The 14,712-nt window shown below is 45.8% G+C and overlaps 2 protein-coding genes across 2 annotated transcripts; one reads left to right on the top strand and one right to left on the bottom strand.

The window, feature by feature from the left end:
* Positions 1–248: 248 nt before the first annotated feature.
* LOC112965800 (glucose-dependent insulinotropic receptor-like) lies at positions 249–1,262 on the top strand. The gene has a single exon (XM_026065171.1). It carries the CDS (start codon positions 300–302, stop codon positions 1,260–1,262), a length of 963 nt encoding a protein of 320 aa, XP_025920956.1. The 5' UTR covers positions 249–299.
* Positions 1,263–2,176: 914 nt separating this feature from the next.
* On the bottom strand, positions 2,177–12,444 carry ERICH6 (glutamate rich 6). Its single transcript, XM_026065163.1, is given in 11 exon segments — positions 2,177–2,440; positions 3,097–3,328; positions 4,103–4,255; positions 5,555–5,697; positions 5,770–5,948; positions 6,775–6,842; positions 8,203–8,360; positions 8,438–8,539; positions 9,829–9,945; positions 10,050–10,096; positions 12,333–12,444. Coding segments are annotated over 11 exon segments (1,575 nt in total).
* Between the last annotated feature and the right edge of the window lie 2,268 nt (positions 12,445–14,712).

Below are 14,712 nucleotides of genomic sequence, written 5' to 3'. Positions count from 1 at the left end.
GGTGTTGGGAAAAATCAGATGGGAAGAAGGGAGACTGGAAGTCCTGGAAAAATCACTGGAGACTCACAGCAGCTGCGAAGGTCCTGGAGGTCTCCTGGGATGGACGAAGTGCCTCTTAAAGGATGGACTTAAGTGTTTCTGGTCTCAGTGTGCAGCTGAAGGGTCTGAGGGCGTTTCCATCCTGTTCCTCCGTCTTGGCTACGTGACTCCTCACGGCAGGGTTTCTCTGTAGTGGACAGTCCACTTTCCTGGGCATCTCTTGGAGCTGATGCATTTTTCAACCCTCTTTGCTGAGGAAAATGGTCAACCTCTTGTACGCAGTGCTGCACTCCCTCCTGAGCTGTCTCATCCCCCCGGCCAACCTGCTGGTCATTGTGGCCGTGTACAGGCTGATGAGGAAGCAGCCAAGCACAGGCTACATCTACATTCTCAACCTGGCCACTGCCGACCTGCTGGTGGGAGTCATGTGCATCGCCGAGGCACTGGACGACATCCTTGATGGGGACTTCGACCGCAGCAAGTCCTTCTGCCTCCTGCGCATTGCCATGAGCATGACGCCCTGCATCGGCTCCATCCTGACCTTGCTCTTGATCTCCCTGGACAGGTACCTGGCAGTGAGGCTGCCGCTCTCCTATCCCACCCTCCTAAAGAAGATGCCCGTGGTCCTCTCCCTCGTTGTCCTCTGGGTGGTCTCTTTCCTTTTTGGGCACTTGCCTTTGATTTTGCCCTCCCTCCAGCAAAGCAACTACACAGGTTACTGCGGGCTGCTGTACGCAGCCAGGAGCGAGTACCTGTATGCGCTTTGCTTTGGTGTCTTTGCTCCAGCACTGCTGGCGCTGGTGTGCCTGCACGTCTCGGTGGGCAGCATCGCCTACATGCAGCACACGCGGCTCCGGCGTGCCCAGGCCGGGCCCCTCCACGCGCACCTCCGACACTTCAAGGCACTGCGGACCGTGCTCATCGTCCTCATCTGCTTCAGCCTTTCCTGGGGCCCCTACCTGGTGGGGGGCGTCGTGCAGGCCACCTGCAGCTCCTGCAACCTGGCCGGCCCCCTCAAGGACAGCTTATTCCTCCTGGGTGAGACGAACTCCCTCATTAACCCCCTTATCTATGCCCTGTACAGCAAAGACATCAGGATCCACCTCACCAAGCTGCTCAAGTGCAAGAAGATGGGCTTGGTGAAGCCGTTGGCATCGGTGCAGGCGAATGTCCGCACTGTTGGAAGCTGCATTGGGGACAGGCCTGAGGCACCCCATTTGTGAAGGGTCTGTCTCACACCATCCCCACTCACACTGTTCCCAAGGCTGCCAAGCTGTTGGCCCGCCACAGGAGGGAAACCCAGAGGGAGACAGGTGTGGGTAGAAAGTGGAGCCTTCCCACTGCATTAAGTGATTTAATATGAAATATCGCCAAGAGGCTGTGGCTCAAGCACGCTGTCTGGTATCCACATTAACAGCCTTCTGTCCCTAGCATGTACCTGAACGCAGCTGAGATGGTAACGTCTTGTTGCCTTTGACAAACTGGGGGTTTTTGTCCTTCTCTCTGCATGGGAGAACTGCCATGTTTCTTACTTGCAGCAGGTTGAGCTGCCATTCTGCTCTGCACTGGGGAAGTCTGGTTCTCCCTGTGGTGCTAGTCCTCAGCAGAAATGCTAGCTGTGCACAGAGTGAGCCTGTGCAGGTGAGTGACATTGACCTCAGGGCTAGCACTTTCCCCATTTGCCTGTCACAGGTCATGACTTGTCTGTGCTTTGTTTGCTTTTACCTTTGTGTCAACCGTATGGGGCTGAAACAACTGTTCAGCCTGGGCTGTTTCTGCTGGGAGGTGAAAGGGAGGCTGCTTGGGAGCAATGCACCTAACACCGAATGTGGCTATATTCTGCCCTGAGTGAAGCCCCAGTTGGTGCCACCATGGCCTATGTGCATTTCACGTAAATCTGTGGGATGTGCTGCTCTCTGCCCACAGCCTCGCTTATACTGAGCGAGCTCCCCACTGGGGCGGGATGGCCCCAAGGCCGGAGCTGTGCGGAGGAGCCACAAGCTGGCCTCCACTCCACACCACAGCAGCCAAGCGCTGCAAGCGAAACGTCGAGTACGCGCAAGCACTGTGGCTTCAGGGAGCAGCCCAGATCCGCCCAGACTCAGCTAACTTTGCCTGTGCACTACACAAGGACTGGTCAAACTTGCACATTTATTATAGCCCTTACCAAGCTGCATACCTCTTCACTTACATCAGAAGTCATGCAGAGGCGTATGATCTTTAAAGCTTGTGTGATAAGGTATGCTGGAGGCTTGATTTTGTCCCGTTGCTCATTAGAAGGAAAGGTTAAGCATCCATGTAGCTTATCAAAGAGTTGCCGGATCCTTATCCTGAAGGCAAGCAGCAGGAGATGGTCTTCGCTCAGCTGGGTGGGTGGAGGCAGCTGGCCGACTGTGCTGACCTGGGGGGGAACCAAGGCGAAAGGTGTCAGCACAGCCCGTTGCAGCGCACTCACTCTGTGGGCAGGAGCTTCGGTAGGGCTGGGGATTCTCCCAGGAGAGAAACTGCCCTCAGGCAGGAGCGCAGCTCCCGGCATGCAGCAAGGAAGGGGCTGCCGCACGCCCCCACCCCGCAGAGCCAGGAACCTGCCCCACGCGCCAACCCAGGAACGCCTTGAGCGCTGCAGATGGTCAGCGCTGCAGGGGCTGGCGAGCTGAGGCCGCGGCTGAGGCTGAGCATGGGTACGCCTCGACCTGTTGTTGTTTTGGAAGCAGGACGAAAACATGGGGCAGCACAAGAGACGTGTGCAGAGGGATGAGCGTGCCCCTTCCGGACCAGGGCACCCCCCACCTCCGAGGTGTTATCTGGCTGGGTGGGCTCTGCTCCCGGCCCTTGGGGCTGTGGGGAGGCTGTGACAGCCAGGGAAGTAGGGCCAGTTTCTCCTCCGGCTGCACGGGAACAGGTCCTCACCCCATCGCACAGGCACAGGCCCTCCTGTGGGCACCGCGGCCGGTCCAGCCCGTTCCCGGATGCTAGATGTGTGGCTTCCCTGCCACCCTGCTTGTCCTGCAGGGAGCTGCTTTCCACTCCTGAGCTGCCTGTATGCTTGAGCAATACCTGTACTTTTGTTCCCACGTTGAATTTTGCTTGTTGCCCCATGGCGAGGAAGGAAACAGCTATCTTGTCCTGGCCCAGGATCCTGACTCCCACATGCTGGTTCAGGGATATGAAGATTGGACTCAGCGGGACGTGGGGTCCTGACGACGTTATCGTGTTTGGCCAGGTCCATGTTCTCACCCTGTTGCCTTCTTGGTCCAAATACTGCCCTCCCTGAATATTTATGTTTATCCTAAATGAGAAGAAAAAAATCACAGCTCTGCTCCAGAGGTAACGCAGCCTGCAGCTACAACAGCCTAAGTCCCTAATTCCCAAAGAGAAGGGACTATGTGTTGAGCAAGTGATCATGAGCTGAGGCCCAGCTATTTTAGGGTCTGACCCTCCCGCCTCCTAAAACAGAGTTTCTGGTGCCTGGTGGCACCTCGAAGCAGGGCCCCACAAGCTTGATGCAGCAGCTGAGATAGCTCAGCACCTCCCAGGTGCGTTCAGCTCCTGGGAAACCCTTCAGGCTGGGCCCAGAATACAAAAAAAGCAGAAAAACAAGAGGCCTGTAGCCCACTGAGTGGTCTGTCCTCCTTAAGCTATTTATTTGTTAAAAAAAAACCCAAACAGCTAAACAGTTTTGTTTTTGTACACTACCCTGGGCAAATGTATTTCTCTGGTGCAGAGAGAGGAAATGGGTGGGTTTAAAATAATACTAATTTTCTCCAGAACTCCTCTGAGCCAAGGCTTCCTGCCTTCATAGGAGGTATTTTCACTGAACGAGATGCTGCATCACATAACTCCCAACTCCACAAATACTGCCACGTCTTTGAAAGATTGTTTGCTTTTTCCAGTGATATTAGTGAGTCTATAAAAACATACTTCCTTTCCCTACAGATTGCCTCTCCCCTATGCTATATGTTTGTCCTTTAATTTTTGAGTGCTATTAAAAATATGGTTTATGACCTTTGAAATATAAAATGCTCAGTAGAAAGCAAAGATGCTCTGACTGACACAAACATACCACACAGTTCCGTTTGGATGATAGCACGTACTTCTGCCATTGGACTGAAATACTGCTCGTATTCCGGCGTTATTTGGCTTGTCTTCCTGTACTATGCAAATAAACCGCTTTGTCTCTCGTACAACAATGATTGCCAGATTTCCAGATGGATAGCTATTGTCAGATAAGGTGTTCATAATCCCTTTGTTTGTCTGGTCATTATATTATTAAATATTTCAGAGCACTGCTTTGGGGTGTAAAAAGTGACATATTACCCAGATTACTGTGTTAAAGCCAGAATGGTGGTGTGCTGCCAGTTTTAACTGGGAGGCTGCCAAACTTTTTTTTCTACATTAAAGTTTTCTATACACTGACAAAAAAATTATCAGAGATACAGACACTTTTGCTTTTTATCCAATCACCCAGGCAGAACTACTTAGCAAGCTTATATTAAAGACACATTCTTGGGGTCTGTAAGGTTCATGATTCAAAGCACAAATCTTGCAAAGTGAAATGATCAACTCAACTTGAATAACAGCAGAAAAAACAGGGGTAGGTCTTATTCTCCCAGAGGAAAAAAACAAACAACTGGGGGAGAAAAAAAGGCCCTGCCCCTGAACCTGCCTGACTTGAAAGTGTCCAAACAGCAGGTATTTTGCTTCTCATCGGGGTTTATCTCTAGCAAGGCTTGTTACTGTGAGTGCGTGCATTTATGGCACTTCATCATTTGCTGCAGTTGTGAACAGCAGCATAGGGAAAGTTGCCTCAAGCCCCTGTCTGCTTTGGTGGCAGAATTCTAATATACTTTTTGCATCCCTGAGTCAGAAAGAAGTGAGTCACACTAAGGAAAAATAACTTGAGCAACTAAAAATGTCGTGGCTTAGATAATGGCAAAGACAGCCTGAAAACTGTAGGGTCCTTTGGTGAAAACTGTTATGTTTTTATTTCTTTAAACGGTAATCTTGATCCTAGTAAACTGGTAATTTGTGCTTGCCTGTGGTATCTTCTACATGCTGCTGACTGCCCAAGACAGAGAGATCCGTGCTGGGCCAACACCGGTAGGAAGCACTGTGCTGGTTTGCTTGCTGGCCTGGCGCCTCCACTCTGGAATAAGGACGGGGCTGAGCGCTTTTGGAGCCCGCGATGGTGGGGACCCCTTGGCTGCAGGGCTCTGCAGCCGGTGCCAGGGCCCCTTCCACAGGAGGACAGAGCCCGTGACAAGGTTTGAACACTGGGGTTGCACATTTCTAAAAACACAAGTGCCCTCCCTTCATCAAAGTTACTGGCAGATCTAAAAAAGCCCAGACCAAGAGCTACATAAGCTGTTTAATTAGTGCTTTTTTTTTTTTTGGATTCTAGAAGTAAATGTGAATGGTGGACCAGGTTATTCTATGATAAAGCAGACTAGAACAACTTAAAAATCACAGTTACAGCCCTGGACTAATACAGGCAAATGAGCCTCATAAAGGATACAATAACTGTGCTGTTCTATCCGGAAGTACAGTAAGAAACTTCCCTCCATGTTTGTAGTATTTTTCCAAGAATTTGTTCTTCACTACCTACGATTGGAAAAGAAATGTTAAAATGGATGAGAGCAGTCCTACACACAAATGCCCCTTCTAAAGGCACGCAGGCACAGAGCTCCAGCCACTCTGGAGCATGGATACAAACAACATGCAGCTGGTCACCATTGAGCAGGAGCTTCGCACCTTTCCACCCACAACGGTAAAATCACAGCAGGTGGTGCTGTAGTAGACATGTTCCTCCTTGGGCTTTGCTGCTGTCTTACCAGGCATCAGCGTCCGGCCACTGGGAGATGGTGGCTCTCGAGAAAGCAGGTAGGAAATGGTATCAAGTTCACTTGAATCTAAAGAGCAAAGAAAGGGTTTGTGTGCATCAGGGTGATAGCTCTGATATCAGGTTCTCTGACACCTCTGAAGAGAGGTTGTAATTTTGGGGATTTGGCTGAAATGCTGGGAGTCCGTCTCTGGGAATTTTTATCTAACAAGAACAGTCCAAACTGTTCACCTGTTTCAGAGAACAGGATTACGGGGAATTTTTTTTTTTCTTCCAATTTTACCTATTTATTTGTGTGTGTGTGTTCGTGTAAATAATGACATTTTCTCTGGAAAGCACTCCCAGTGCTCTGGAGGACATATCTGAAATTAGCCTTGGTGCCCTGCCATCTCTGTGAAAATATGCCTATATTCCAAGTCCAGTTGTCCATGCTTAGTCTAAGTGGCTTTGATTTTAATAGCTGCATCCAGAGAGCTGCTCAGTCACCCACAGCCAGGACTAGGAATTACTGGAGTATTCACCTGATTAAGCAAAACATAGATCACCCTAATTCTGGCAGTTCCTACCTTCTGAGGGCTCGGCTCTGCCAACTTATTACTCCTTAAGGTCAGTTTCTGTGCATCTCAGCTGGAACATTCAGATGTAAATATTGAAAATCACTGCAAGGAGATCCTGTCTGTACAATGGAAGTGTGACTGCTCTCATTTTTTTTTCAGCTGAGGAATTTTTTAACATAGCAGAATCTGATTTAATGGGATTGCACACTTGACAATGAACTAACATGCTGCTGCCTAAATCCTCCAATTTGATTAGAGCAGCATTAGACACAAACAACTTAGTTCAACTCATTGTTGCAATAAATAAATAAATAAATACACAAATAAATGCAAACTCACATTCAGGTAAACTTGTCTGCTCTGCTGCCAGGAAAGCTAACTGTTTGGCCATTTGTCTCTCCTGCTGCCTGGAAAATAGAAGTGTTCTTGACATACATTTCATATATCTTGTTCAGAAAGCTAAAAGAAGAATTGGATATCCTTGGGATACTATCTTATCCTTGGGATAATATCCTTAGTAGGAATGCAAGTCACTGAACCCGCTTTTCTCTCCACTCACATAATTGCAAATAACTGTTGGAGACAATGGAATGGCACCAATATAATAATACCTCAGGAAAATAGAATTGCTCCCATACAAAGTACTATGAGGAAAGATTCAGTGAACAGACTTTGTGACTGCAGTGACATCAGCTCCACTGATAATAGAGCTATACACTGTAATGAATTTCATGTGAAGATTTTATGTGGAAGAAAATCAATGCTGCCCATTAGACCAACAAAACAGGTAACATCCAAGAATATTCTCTCTTTTCTTGTCTAGCTTCTTATATATTGACAGAATGTCTAACCATGGCTTCGTTTTATGTTCTGTACATAATATAAGGTACTCACACCATCAGACTGCAAAGGGTCTTCAAGGACATTAAAAATTTACTTTCAGATATGCTGTATTTCTTCTCTTTAAACTTATGTAATAGACTTAGATATTTGTATCAACTTTGGGCTTCTTGCTTAAAAATATAGAAAAAGATATATTCCACAGTAGTCTGAATAGGAGAATGAACAATAAGACTGTCTTGGGGCCACCAATATATCTAACCAAGTCATGAACTCACACACACACACACACACACATATATATATATAAAATGATAGTTAGATTACTTGTGTAATTCTCTGTGCTTTCTCTGTCAGCTGTGAATGGTGATCTCTTGAGATCATGAGGGGAGCCAGGTGGCCCAGCCCTATAAGGTGGTTGCTGACCTGTTTACCTTGCCATGTAGGTGTTGCGAGTGCTTTTAAGCATTGCAAGTGCTCATGCTCCCAGCAGAAGTCGAACTCATAGAGTTCTCAGGACTTCTAGAAAATGGAATCCAGAAGTATGTTGCAGTTTATGTAGTAAAACTGAGAAATACAAATTTGAGCTTTGTTTCAGTGCCTGAGGTAAAACGTAGCCCTGACTACTGTCCCTGTCATGGCTGCAGTCATGTTTTTGGCTCTATCTGTCTCTAGATATTACATCTGCCAGAAGCTGAATTAACATTTTACTTAGAAGGTGCTGAGATATGTGCTAATACATACTGATAAGAGAAAAGACAAGAGGGTCTAGATAAAATATGAATACATGTGTTGCCTAAAGCAATGTTTCTTTCATTCCCACTTGCTGTAGTTTCATTTTCTTCATGTTTCTATTTCCTCCAGAGTAGCCTGTTGTTCCTTATACAAAAAATATCCCTCATTCTCTGTATAATCATTTCATGGTACCTCTGGTATGCTTTTTCCTTTGCTAAGAGTCTTTCAGTTTCATTGCCATGGGATTCATGGGGGCCAATAGCAATGGGATTGCTCCAAGTGACTTCATGATTCTTTCTCTCATCTAGAATGAACTCATAGAGCTCTTGGTAACGCTCACAGCAGAATTTCTGAAAGGCAGAAAAGCAGCGTCACTACAGGGGGCTGCTCCATAGTGAAGCTGTGCTAATCTTTCCCGTTAGCTTACCGATTTATAATCTTGTGATGGTGGGCAAACATCTTCAAAGGAAGGAAACAGTTTCAGCAGGCTACCACAGTACTCGCACTTTGGAACATAGTCCTCCCCTATCTAAAGTGGAGGTGAGGAGAGAGAACAGGAGGACAGAAATACAGTATCAGCGTACAAATCCTTGTTTTACCTTGGGGAAAGAACGCTTTGCTCAAAATCCAGTATTTAGAGCATGTAAGAACAGTTAAAAAGAAGATCTGTGTCTGTGATATTTTGAAAAGATTTAACTGAAGACATTAGGTTCAGGAAATCTCCAAGAAAAGCAGATCTGTAATAATTTAAAATCTCAATGCTGCTCAAAGAAATTGAATTACTATAGTAATTATGAGATCCCTTCATCCCAAATAGAGGGAAAACCTCAGAGCATGCAGAACACTACAGTTTGAGTATGCCGATGCATCAACCATTTCAAACGCATCCCTTGGGGTTTGTAGAGAAAAAGTTTCTTGACTGTTGAACTGTGTGTACAAAATCTGTGTAAAATCTGTGGGGGATTTCATTAGGAATCATCAGCAGACTTGTTGACCAAAACAGCTGAATACGTTTGATCAGATGCAAACCAGTGCTGCTGCACTGATACATTTTGAGGATGATACTCTAGATATTCTGAAATATTTATCTATCTTTTAAAAACACTTTTCAAACTGAGTTATAAAAGGTGAAGCTGCCAAGAGCACACTGCTAAATTTACTGTTTATCACCTCCACTCACAACGGCAGCACAGCTGGACTTAGCACTCCTCAGAGAGACAGCAACCGTTCAAAAGCATAAGGGTGAATGGGTAATTCTTACAGGCCACGTAGCTAGTGCTATACATTTACACTTTGTTTACTATAGTATATGTAAACTATAAACTATAGCTAAAATCATTTATCATTAAAATTCTCTTCTGAACATATAATTTTGAAATACTTGGCTTTTCTGGAGTGCAGTTGCTGAAATTTCCCTTGCTCCCCACCACATGCCTAGGATTAACACCTCTTTGAGGACTATATTCCACTCAGGGTTACCTGGAATTCTGTGCCCTGCTTATGTTGTTTGACTATATACCTAGTATTTACACAAAGTTTTTATCTCTGTTTTAGCCAAAAGGACAAATCTGCTAGGAAATTCTCAACCCAGGATACAGGGGGAGGAGAGGAATTGTACAGCCTCCTGCTGTTTAGGTATGTACAACAAGCATCACTTCAACAGCCTAACAAAAGAAAAACTCTCTGTCATAAAGAAACTCTTGCACTGGCTTGACAAATGGCATAACTTTTATTTTTCCTACATGGGGACTTTAGGAATTAAAATAAACAAACAAACAAAAAAAAACAGATAGTAGGGAAAACCCACCACATCCTCACCTCAATCTGTATGTTTTCTCGTGATGATTCTGGTCTGTAGGCCAGGAGAGTAGGTGGCCCAACAGAAGGGAATGTGCACAGTGATTTCTTGAACAGCTTTGCAAAATCTTCTTTAAACTCAAAGGGGAAAATGACAATAACAATGTGGAGTCAGTTCTTTGTTCATGTGTAAAACCATTAAGAACAAAATGCGTAACTGTAGGAACTGGGTGAGTCCTTACCTCTGAGTCACACAAAATATCTAAACTGCTGAGCTCTTCTGACAGGGCTGCAAGTAATAGCAACAATGAGAATTACTTAACAGGGGTGCTGTGTTCCCAAAAAGCACGCGTTCTGGACCCTCATGCATCTTTTCTCTTTCAGCATGCCACCCTTTTCTTGCCAACCACATCAGCTGCCTGAGACTTTGTTACCATGCTTACCCACGCTTTCAGAAGGGCTGCTTTGTGTTTGTGTGTAATCCTTCCCAAACGCATCAGGAACTTGAACCAGCCTTAAGTTCATCATTGGATCAGGGCTTAACTTTACAAAACAGTCCTACTGAAGTCATGGAAATGGTTTATTGCTTACAGCCAATAGCCTGTAGCACTAATCTAATATTGCTTTATTCTATAAAGCATTTCCAACCTCTCTTGTCCTGGGAAGAAAGAGCCTTAGAGGCAACAGAAGTTTTTTCTCATCTCTGAGCACAGCCCACACTGGGCAAGGGCAAGGAAAGGGTTTTTTTGGACCTTGGGGTTACAGAAAACGTCAGCCCCACATGATGGGGTTTCTATCACTATTCTCAACAATCCCGTGTTCCCACTAGGCAGGCAGTGTTACTGACAACCAGCCACCTCAGGTACAACACCTCAGCTATCCCAGATAATTCATCTTCTGTTTCACTAATAACATCTTTAGCATGCTGGTTGTCATATCCTCCCCTTCAGGTAAACTAAACAGATTCCTGGCTTGAATTTCAGTCCCCCTAATTCCTGCACAATTTGTGTTACCCTTCTAAGTAAGCTTGCTCTGCTTTCCAGAAAATACTCAGCCAGATGAAACCCCAGGCAGGTTTCAAATGCCTTTCTACAGTCTTCTCTTTGGAAAGTATTAACAAATCAGAACATGTATTTGAAAAGGATGGAGTAAAAAAAATCATATGATAGTCCCTGGCTAACACCCCAGCTCACGGGCCTGCAATGGGAACTACAGCTCTGGAATGTATCTGGAAGTGAATGCAACACTCCTGGAGAAAAAGCACAATGGCAGGAATCACTTATACTTTTAGAAGGATGAATGATGTGGCTGCTGTTTTTCTTGACCTTCAGTGTTTTTTAAATTCCAGTTCAAAGAAATATGTACTTATCACCCTCTGTAATCAAACTGATTTTTAAGCTACAGAGAGTAACTGCTCAGAAATCCCCCCTGGAAAACAAAGTGACTTCAGGGAGCACAGAGCATATCAGTGGAGCTGGGCACCCTGGGCATGTCTCTTGCTGAATTGTGGCATCGAGGGATGTGAGGAGCCCTGGTCCCGGAGCACAGTGCTCAGTGCAGGTGAACAGTCCAAGTTCTTAATCTATCTTCCCTAATGGGTTTTGCAGCTTCTGTATCATCTCTATACTCTGCTGCTGAATTCAAACCCCAGGTAGATGATTTACTGCTGGCACAGGTTTGGTTATTCTGTACTTTGATCATTACAGTGACAGTCATGCCAAAGACATGTAAGGCTCCAACCTGCCTCTAATATTTTCTCCTGCAAATGCATTCACAGTGAATTTCCAAACAAATGTCCTCCAAAGGCTAGAAGAGGGAGTTCTTTATCTGTAGTAAGATGTGTGTACCCCTTTTCTGCTGGGATGGAGCCGCATAGAGCTTTTCTCAGTACTTCCAGTTGGTAAGCTGTGTTTTGTGGCCCAGAACTCTCCTCCTGCTCTTGGAGGCACATGAGATGAAAGAGATGTTCCCCTAAAGAGAACGGCTGCCTGGCTTTTAAAATGAAGCACAAAGGATGCTTGATATGGTGCCCAGAAAGACACAGGATCAGGCAGAAACTAGCACTAATGTGTTGCTTGCTGAAGCAGAATGCCTGTACTTCAGCTGGTAAGTGAAGGAGTTGGTTATTCAATCACGCGCCAGGATGACTCAGTTGAGCAGGAGGAGAAAGAAGGTGATATATTTTCAACTCTCCTTAGAGGCTTTGCAAGTATCTTTCACAGGAATACAATAGGCAGTATTTCTGCCATCTGCTGAGCACTCCTACGCCTGCTGGCTGGCAGGACGTTCCCACGTGTTAACCCAGAGGTTGCGTTTAGAAGCTGTTCTGCAGAGAGGTTAACAAAAGGACTGCTGAGTGGGATTCCTGGGTTCTGCTCCCAGATCTGCCACCAGTTTGCAAAAGGATCTCCTGGAAACTGCAAAGTCATGCATCTTCTACAAAAGCTACTTGGGTATTAGGCAGCTTAGGTGAAAGACAGTACAAATGTGCAACCTGTTTCTTGAATGAACAAGCTGTTTCTTACTTGATTTTTTGTAGAGCTGTTCATAAAGCCAGCTAGCTTCTGTCTGCATCGACATTGAAATTCCTGGCGGCTTCATCAGAGCAGTGGGATTGACACTGTCAGATGTTTCCATTTCCCTTAATTTAAGACATAAAGCTGCTTATTAGTCATACACAGTGACTTCAGAGAAGTTGCCCTTGAAGAAGATACTAACGAAGGAGACCCTTCCAAAATTATTTAATTAAAAATTAGAACACAGTTTAGATGTAGCAAGTGGGGCTTGGCCAGTTTTGCTATCATGGCTGAAGATGTCTGATGCCTCAAGCCTAAAAGCCTTAAAGAGGTGCCTTTGAATTTAAATCATAGAAGTCCCAGGTTAATTTCTTACTGTTTCATAACCACTCATAACCGTTTTCTTCTACACAACCTCCCTTCCCACAGGTGTTAGGATAATCTGATTAATATGTCAAATACTTAAGTCCATTTCTTCTTCCATATCAAAAACTGAAATGAAATGTGTGAGACCTGGGAAAGCAGAAGTAATTAACCCTGTGCAGTGGAGCAGAGGCTGACAGGTGCTTGACCAACATTCTTCTTTCATTGTGCCTATTTAAAAATTAAGTACTTGATTTGGTTACTCCATATTTCCCAGCATTTATACATCAGTTCTCACCACAGAAGAAGATAGGAACTTTTTCAAGTCTTCAAAAAATAAAAGGAAAAAAAAAAGAAAGACTGCTAGGGGACTTAGCTTCACGAAGAAAAGAGAGGCAGGCATGAGGAAGAAATCACACCATAGGGAAGCTAGCATTCTTTTCTTAAGCAAAATATCCTATAAAATGCAAAGGGGAGAAAAGGGTCAGCCTACTCAAGCCCAAGCACTACTTTTCTAGTGCTTCCTATGTAAAGGAGCCTGAGATCCCCTCTTCTAGCCTGCATGGCCTAAAAGTAGAAAAAGCAACTGGTAATTAGTATAAATGGGAGAATTAAGCTCTGAAAGCTTTGGCCAGCAGAAAGACCAAAAGAACATGTTTCCCTGGTGGAAACAGGGATCATAAAAGAGTCAACATGGCCCGTGTTGCGTGAGCTCAGTAAGTAGAAGCTAAAGCCAGATGCACAAGGCTCGTGGCAGTGGTCTCTCCGACCTCATGCCAAAACGCGTGCCCAGGGCAGGAGGAGCCAAGAGAACCTCCCATCAAAACTACTTCTGCTTTGTTTCCCTGGCAGTTGGACACTGACACTGCAGTCCATAAAAACTAAGAGGCAGGTACAAATGGTGATTAGGAAAACCAGCAAAATGACTGATTTGTGAACTCTTCTTCTCATTGATTTTATAAGTCTCAATTCAGGGACCTACTTAATTAGTAGCAAGTTCTGTGAGTAACATTGCTTACCTTCTCAGTCTGTACAATGAGGGGAAAGAAGTTTCTCTTCTGACACCTCCCAGTATGCTCAGATGGCCTTTGGTACTGGCTGATGACAGGGAGCCTACGAAAGCACACGATACAGAGGATCGACAGTAAGTGGGTAACCACTTACTCACAGAAATACAGGCAGCAGCTGCAGCGGGGGTACAGGCACAGCTGGATTTCAGAACTAACAGCCAGCTCCACCACAAGATGCTGCTTAAGAGCAGAATTCCTTCATGCCCCTCAAATTCAAGACCAGTTTCTAAATGGGGGAATTTTTGCTACAGTCAGTCCCCACTCCAGGCACTCTGGCTCAAGGCACCACACGTAGCTAGAGAACCCATATAGTCTGCTGGGGTAAAAAATACCGGTGTCCAAAAACTGCAAAGGACAATTAAAGAGGAGTTTGGCAATGCTATACTTCTACTGCAGACAGTGCCTGACATATATGCAGCCATGTTCTTTCACCCAATAGGAATGAAAAGGGAACGCCACTCTACAGTTTTAAGTGACTTTTTCTTTTTCTTTCTTTTTCCTTTTCCTTCTCATCCTTCAAATTCTCTCTAAGGTGCTAGTCCCTTGCAGAGAGCAGGCAGGCTGGATGCACATACCCAACTTCAGTTCAGACACATCTCAGCAGTGCTGAATGTAGCAAGAAAAAGATGGTTTGGTTTTTACACTTGGAATCACATTACACTTAATCTTCCCTGTGCGAGGACAGTGAGCAGCCCTGACCCTCTGACACCGCTGTGGTGGGGATGTGCCAGCTGCCGCTAGGCCACGCGGCTGTGCTGTGCTTTGTCAAGATAGCATGGCAGCTGGGCAAAGGATAAATCCCAGCATCTTTTGTGGTGTGCTGAATGGACAGGCTCCCTTCGGCAGCTCCAGGCCCACCTCCTCCAAAAGGGACTGTGCCCCCCAAAGGGCTCAAGGACAGACCCCAGGTTGCGGCCCTCAGCAGGGCGCACTGGGACCCCAGGAGAGCGTGCTGC

This window comes from Apteryx rowi, unplaced genomic scaffold, assembly GCF_003343035.1.
Source record: "Apteryx rowi isolate R43461 unplaced genomic scaffold, aptRow1 scaffold_224, whole genome shotgun sequence".
In the NCBI taxonomy this organism is placed as follows: Eukaryota; Metazoa; Chordata; class Aves; order Apterygiformes; family Apterygidae; genus Apteryx; species Apteryx rowi.
This window is presented reverse-complemented; position numbering and strand designations above follow the sequence as displayed.